At 43.8% G+C, this 2,788-nt stretch overlaps 1 protein-coding gene across 1 annotated transcript; it reads right to left on the bottom strand.

Moving 5' to 3' along the window:
• Window positions 1-684: 684 nt before the first annotated feature.
• On the bottom strand, window positions 685-2,782 carry LOC118761124 (nuclear receptor subfamily 2 group E member 1-like). The gene is made up of 2 exons (XM_036498804.1): window positions 2,688-2,782; window positions 685-1,148 (listed from the first exon to the last, which is right to left on the bottom strand). Exons 1-2 carry the CDS (start codon window positions 2,698-2,700, stop codon window positions 685-687), a joined length of 477 nt encoding a protein of 158 aa, XP_036354697.1. The 5' UTR covers window positions 2,701-2,782.
• Between the last annotated feature and the right edge of the window lie 6 nt (window positions 2,783-2,788).

Genomic DNA, 2,788 nt, shown 5'->3' with positions numbered 1-2,788 from the left:
ATAACAATAACAGCAATATACAGAGTCCGTCAAAAAAAACAACAACAGTGTAAACACATCAGGAAAGATAAAATCTGTATAAATATTTAAGTTGTATAAGTACATCATCATCATCATCCTCTAACGTCCATGCTGGATGGTTTGACTGAGGTTTGGAGGGCCAGCGGCTGCACTAGGCGCCGATCTGATCTGGCAATATTTCTACAGCTTGATGGCCTTCCTGACGCCAACCACTCAAGAGTGTAGTGGGTGCTTTTTAAGTGCCACCGGCACAGGAGTCAGTCAAGGTGGACCTGGTATCGGCCACATTTGGATGGTGCTTTTTACGTGCCACCGGTACGGGAGCCAGTCAGAGGTGGCATTCGAACGCAAAACATAAAGAGCTGGAAGGAATCCACTAAGAGATTTGTCCGGCGTGCTAACCATTCTGTCAGCTCATTGCCTTCAAATAACCGTTTCTGTTGTGGAAACAATACTTGAAATTTAAAGAAGGGGGTTAGTCGATTACATCGACCCCAATGCTTGACTGGTATTTCTTTTATCAGAGGGTACTGGTATCGGCCACGTTCGAATGGTATTTTTACGTGCCACCGGCACCTCTATAAATATAAATACCTCTTTCGATGTCTTATCAAATTGCGATAACATTCAATAAATCGCAATAACACTGAAAAAAAAACATATTTATACAGATTTTCTCCTTTCCTGATGTGTGTATGCAATTTTTAGAGGACTTCTATGTCCAAAGAGTAATGTTCGTTTAATCTGCCTTACCTGATCGGATGGAGCCAGTACTGAAAAGGCCGGTATCTGTTTGACCCAGCTGACAACAGCAAACAGAACTCGTGCCGTTACTTCTTGTATGACCTCTTTGTTGATTCGAATCGGTGGACTAGAGAAAGCTGATGGGGTGATATGTTGTAACCAGTCGACCACAAGACCTGCTCCTGGTTCGCGGTCGAGAAGATACAGTCTGTTAATTGGGCCATGTTGATATTGCACAGCGCTGAGAGTAGATGCTGGTGGAGGTGGGTAATTGCCGAAACTGAAATCTATTGGTTGTTCATTTATTGGTATTTGTTTTGTGCTTTCTGGTTGGTCAGTTGGTTTGGGTTTTGGTTTCCGAGGTCCTCTTTCGTGCTGTACAGCTGCAGTAGACAGTGAAAGTGAAAGTACATTATATTGATTTAAAAAATGGACGCCGAGATTTAACCTCTCTCCCTCTCCCTCTCTCTTTCCCTCCCTCTCTTTCCCTCCCTCTCTCTCCGTCCCTCTCTCTCCGTCTCTCTCCCTCCCTCCCTCCTTCCCTCTCCGTCTCTCTCCCTCCCTCTCTCTCCGTCTCTGTCGCTCCCTCCCTCCTTCTCTCTCCGTCTCTCTCCCTCCCTCCCTCTCTCTCTCTCTCTCTCTCTCTCTCTCTTGCGCGCACCCGGACCAACATTAAAATCCGGAGCGAGATAAAAAGATGTTTATTCTTCACAAACAACTTAAGGACCACAAATTCCAATCTGGGCCATTTTCGCGTGACGTATATGACAGGGGCACAAGTTATGAAACCCATAAGCTGTAACTCTTGACCATTTACAAGAAATACATTGATTCATTTACGCAATAAACCCTGACGATCCAGGCAAATATTAAACAAAAGGATTTTGCCTAGAATGTGTATCGAAAGTTGCAAAGAGGATCCAAAAATGTGGGACGTAGGTGACATCGCACACAGAAACTTTTTTCGCCTGAAAATATATATATATCAGGATATTATTGTTTACAATAATATCAAGTGGTATAGCGTGCGTAAATAACCATCAAGGTAATGCCATAAGGTAAAAAGTTATTAATGAATAATTGTGAAGGCGCGTGGTTTAGTGGTTAGGGCATTCGGCTCAAGATCGTAAGGTCGTGAGTTCAATTCGCGGCCACGCGCTGTGTCCTTGAGCAAGACACTTTATTTCACATTGCTCCAGTCCACTCAGCTGGCAAAAATGAGTTGTACCTGTATTTCAAAGGGCCAACCTTGTCACACTCTGTGTCGCGCTGAATATCCCTGAGAACTACGCTAAGGGTACACGTGTCTGTGGAGTACTCAGCCACTTGCACGTTAATTTCACGAGCAAGCTGTTCCGTTGGTCGTATTAGCTGGGACCCTCGTCGTCCTAACCGACGGAGTGCGCCTATAATTAACAATTAAGGGTGCTACAAGTGACACCAACACGCTAAAGATAGCAGCCAGAAGACGATTACAACCTCAAAATTCCACTGATACATATTAATTGAAATCGGGGGAATGACCATAAATTCTAAGTCTCCATATCAATAACGAAACGATCGTAAATTGACAAGTCAGTCATTTCAGGATAGTCACAATTTTAAACTCGGTAAGAGTATGTGTGAGTGGTGGGCAGTGCGTGTGTGTGAGTGTGTGTCTTTGTGTGTATATGTTTCTCTGTATCCTGACCACTACCACTTGACAACCGGTGTTGGTGTGTTTACGTCCCCGTAACTTAATGGTTCGGCAAAAGAGATCGATGGAATTAAAAACATCAAAAATAAGTAATAGGATCGAATTTATTTCACTAAATCTTTGAAGGCGAAACCTTAGCATGGCTGCAGTCCAGTGACCAAAACCAGTAAAAGGCTTCAGTTGGTTCCAGTTGGCTCCAGTTGGCCACCACAGTTCTAGAACTTACCGTCTTTATTCATTTCGGCTTCAAAACATTTCTTTAGTCGACAGGCTCTGCACTGGTTGCGATGTGTTTTGTCAATGGGACATTTTCCTTTCAGTTCACCC

The sequence above is a fragment of the Octopus sinensis genome, unplaced genomic scaffold (genome assembly GCF_006345805.1).
Source record: "Octopus sinensis unplaced genomic scaffold, ASM634580v1 Contig08789, whole genome shotgun sequence".
In the NCBI taxonomy this organism is placed as follows: Eukaryota; Metazoa; Mollusca; class Cephalopoda; order Octopoda; family Octopodidae; genus Octopus; species Octopus sinensis.
Note: the sequence above shows the minus strand (reverse complement) of the source record. Positions and strands in the feature narration are given on the sequence as shown.